Source organism: Electrona antarctica (genome assembly GCF_951216825.1).
Source record: "Electrona antarctica genome assembly, chromosome: 15".
Classification (NCBI taxonomy): domain Eukaryota; kingdom Metazoa; phylum Chordata; class Actinopteri; order Myctophiformes; family Myctophidae; genus Electrona; species Electrona antarctica.
The window spans coordinates 15560930-15565258 of record NC_136796.1 but is presented as its reverse complement, the minus strand read 5'-3'; the positions used below and the strand labels follow the sequence as shown (position 1 = coordinate 15565258).

General features: G+C 44.9%; 1 protein-coding gene across 1 annotated transcript in view; it reads right to left on the bottom strand.

The window, feature by feature from the left end:
- LOC306937946 (glutamate receptor ionotropic, kainate 5-like) overlaps positions 1–3427 on the bottom strand; it is a gene marked incomplete at its 3' end in the record, with an annotated part of 108160 nt that extends 104733 nt beyond the window's left edge. The window contains exon 1 of the mRNA XM_079521970.1: positions 3313–3427. Coding sequence (XP_079378096.1) covers positions 3313–3421 — 109 coding nt within the window. The 5' untranslated portion in view covers positions 3422–3427. The remainder of the gene's footprint in view (positions 1–3312) is intronic.
- Positions 3428–4329: the final 902 nt, after the last annotated feature.

Below are 4329 nucleotides of genomic sequence, written 5' to 3'. Positions count from 1 at the left end.
CAAAGTGGGATTTATTTAAACCAACTTAGCAGTGTGATTGATTGGTGTGTGTGTGTGCGTGTGCGTGTGAGTGTACGTGTCCGTGTGTGTGTGTGTGTGTGTGTGTGTGTGTGTGTGTGTGTATGCTTGTGTGCGTGCGTGTGTGTGTGTGCGTGCGTCTGTACAGCTCCAACTTAGCCAAGCCCAGGGGACAAAAGCAAGAACTCTCCTTCCAAGGGTATAAATTTATCATAAAAAATGAAAAAACGATAAAGAAAAGTATAGGGAGAAAAAAAAATGTTATCTATTCAAGGAGAGAGGGCAGAGGGTTTGTGAGACTGCGAGACGGAGGGATTTGAACCTGAATGTTAATTCACCTCTGTTATTGGCGCTAAACTTATACACTGGGGTATGGTGGTGTAGGAGCTAACATGTGCTGATAGCACAAAAGGGAGAAAGGTGGGTGAGATATATCAGCTAATAATATCCACAATGGAGGGAAAGAAACTCACAGAGACAGCAGGAGTCTAGTAAATGAGCACAACCTCTCACGGATTTGGCTGCTAAATGAGTTTCTTTTCAAAAATGCTAAACGTGGAGCACTTCATCACCGACTGATGTTCACTTTTCAATATGTGTGCTGGCGCCATCGAGAGAACGGCTGCTTCCGTGAGCTCACGCACTTCGTTCCACAGTTCTTTCCTTTTTGCACTTTTTATTGTTACTCTTTTTATGCACACAGCTGCACAAAGACATGTGACAGGCAATCACTTTTTGACATCAGAACGGCTATGGCTCACTGTATCCCAGACTTTTTTGAGGCGAATCAATCCCCCGTCTGGTTTTATTGTCGGAGAACTTCCATTCATCACCGTAACCACATCAAAGACCAGCATGCCGACAGAGACGATGCCGCCTGCCGAGGAAAGCGAGCAGGGGTCCTAGTATGACGCAGTGCTGATAAACCACCTTGACGAATGTTCAGTCCTTTTCCAATTCCACCATGAAACCAGGAATTCGAGCATTATCTGCCTCACTGAAACTGTGAAACCAGGATGACCGAGCTGATCCCAGATTCATTGATCAAGCCACACCAGGTTTTTGATGTGGTTATTGTACGGATAGGACACAGCAGCTCGCTCGTAAACTAACGGTCGGAGGGATGTGTGTTATGATAAACAATTCCTGCTGTAGGAATGTGCAAACCAACCCTGAAATCATTTTCTTCCTATCTAGAATATATGATGCTAATGTGCAGTGATTTTACTGTTGTTTACAACCATGCAACAGAAATGAAATGAAATGAAATGATTACTATATTTACCCAGGGTATCTGGGCTAAGCTCAAGAACTTGTTTCCAGCCAGGCCCTGCTCATAGAACATTTCATCGTAGTGGTTCAATGCCTTGTTCAAGGGCACTTCAGCGGTGGTAATTTTAACGTGTCGGACCGCTGATTCGAACTGGCGACCTTCCGGTATCAAGACCGCTCCGCAATCCGTTCGGACACCGCTGCCACTAGCATTAAAGGAATTGCACATCAGTGAGCAGGAGATCACTCATCCCGATGATACCTTTATTGCGGCAGGAACCTTATAGAACGTTCTCCCAAAATATCAACACATTACAACCTACACATGTGGTGGGAGAATTCTTTACCACTAGTACTGTTATACCCTCTTCCGGGGCGGCTACAAAGCCCTCCTCCATTTGGAAAATCAGATCACAGCTCTATTCGACTGCTCTGTGCCTACCAGCACTGAAACTAAAGCCTTGAAATATATGTTTGAATCGGGTTGGAACAGTCCGATTCTATACACAAGCCTGCTTTGATCAAGTGGACTGGGACTGGGGAGACTGCGGCATGCCTCTGGGAACAATGTCAATGAGTTCTCAGACACAGCAACTGGTTTTATTAATAAGTGCATTCATGACAGTTCAAATTCCCCCCCAAAAATGTAATCAGTTCCGACTTATCCTAAACAGTAATCATGGATTGCTGCCTTCAGATTCGTGAATTTGGGGACTATACCCACTACCCAGAGACCGGTTCAGGGGGGCCAAATGAGACTACAAGCAGAGTTCAGGGGGGCCAAATGAGACTACAAGCAGAGTTCAACAGTCATGACACAAGGAGCATGTGGCAAGAGCTACAGTGACAGTCACAGACTTCAGAGGGAGAACCAGAATGCGCGAATCCCTTTGCATCCCTCCCAGGCAAGCTGAACATTTGTTTTTGCATGGTTTCACAACACATGGTGAACTGAAAAAAGGCTCAGCCTCAACACGACCTGTACTGCCTACGTTGCCTGAAGACATTCACTGTGTGCACCAGTATTTGATATTGCTTGTATTATATTAGGAATATTTGACATATCTGACTTGTTTCTCTTGGTTATTTAATTATTTCTCTATTCTTTATACCCCTATCTTGAAACTGCACATGTTGGGGGTTTGTATGATAAAGATTCTTACACCCCTAAACATGTGATGAATAAATCATGTTTGAAATCAAGTCAAGTGCTGCTGCTGATGGTTGATGATGGTATTCATGAGAGATGGTTCCATTCTACTTACTGTGTGTGATTGCGTGTGCTAAGACCCGGCACCGCGTGGGGGAAGAGCATATTTCAAAGGTTGAAGCCTAAATTATAATGTCTTGCGATGGAGGATAAATTATGCTTGAGTCATGCTTGCACCTGTATTAGCATTTTATCAACGAAGGAAAAATGTAGGTTACTGCCTGTCCTTGAGAAAGAATGATGATAATTCATTTCATTTTGCTCAATACCCAAGAACTGGTCATTTAGATATAACTAAGTATCATCGTGTAGGCTTAGTTTGTCTTCATAATGTCATTCTGTAATGACATCCTTCAATCAAATGTGACACTATTTCACTACACAGGTAAAATAAATAAATAAATGGTGCAGTTATATAGCGACTCTATCCAAAGCATCTGAAACTCATGAAGAATAGGCCTGGCGGAGACAAAATATATATAAAAAAATCACACCCGTGTGAACTGAGTGGTGCAACTCCCCTCTCCCCCTGCCCCCCCCCTCTCTCTTTCTCTCTCTCTCTCTCTCTCTCTCTCTCATCAGCAGGCAACAGTGCAGCACTATCTCTCTCTCTCTCTGTCTGGCACAACAGCGCCACTTTTGCCCCTACTGGTACTCATAGTCACATAGGTAGGTTAACACGGACATTGCTGTTCCTTGGAGTGGTTGCACCACTCAAAAAGCGGTTTGCAAAATTTGCCCCAAACACACAGACTCATTCCTAGACGGATAAACACGACTTGAAGCCACAGGAAGAGGTACAAGAAACTCACCCATGCGGACAGCGGAGAGGATGCTGGCCTGGCTGAAGGAGATGGGAGCCGTGGTCAGCAGCAGGAGCAGGAGATAAATCGACAGCAATAGAGCTGGCAGAGCCGGCATCTTCCACTGCTCCTCATGGAGAATGCTCTGCTGGCTGCCTGTACCGCCACCTGTGCACGGGGAAAACATAGGTCTCTTTACAAACCAGATTGACTGTACTGGCTCAGTCAGAGGTATAGTGGCCATCATGGAATCGTAAGCTTCCCAGTTTGATATCCAGTTCCCCCTGGCTTTGTGTCCTCGAGCAAGACACCTTAACTGCTCCCAAAGAGCAGGTGGTGCCTTGCATGGTTGCCTCCACCATCAGTGTGTGTGTGTGTGTGTGTGTGTGTGTGTGTGTGTGTGTGTGTGTGTGTGTGTGTGTGTGTGTGTGTGTGTGTGTGTGTGTGTGTGTGTGTGTGTGTGTGTGTGTGCGTGCGCGCGTGCGTGCGAATGGGTGAAAGTAACACAATGTAAAGCGCTTTGGATACTGGTGCTATAAAAACGCACCATTTACTGTGCATTATATTGTAGCCTATAGTGTATAAGTGGAATACTCATCTCACTCACTGAGTCACTGGGCGATAATAATCACACAGCATCTAATGGCTTTGATCACATAATAAAGTGCCACGGAACTCAGTGATGCGGTACTGACTCCGTTATGGAACCAATTTGCCTTTATGGTTGCGAGGTCTAGCGTTTCTTTCCAGCCAGGATTTTATAGTATGTAAGGCTCTCTGGCATGTAAACGTCCGCAAATGCATTTTCAAATTAGGACGACACGAGTATTTAAATGTTGCTCCATAACACCTCGCCTGCAGAGACAATATGATAGTAATGCATACAATTTATATAGCGATTTATATAGCAGCGCATGGAGAGATGTCCCCTCTGCCATGTGACACATTGGAAATACCGGGAATCAACAAAGAAACAGAGCATGCTATTTGGCCCTAAACAAATAATACACAGTGGCAGAATCCCTG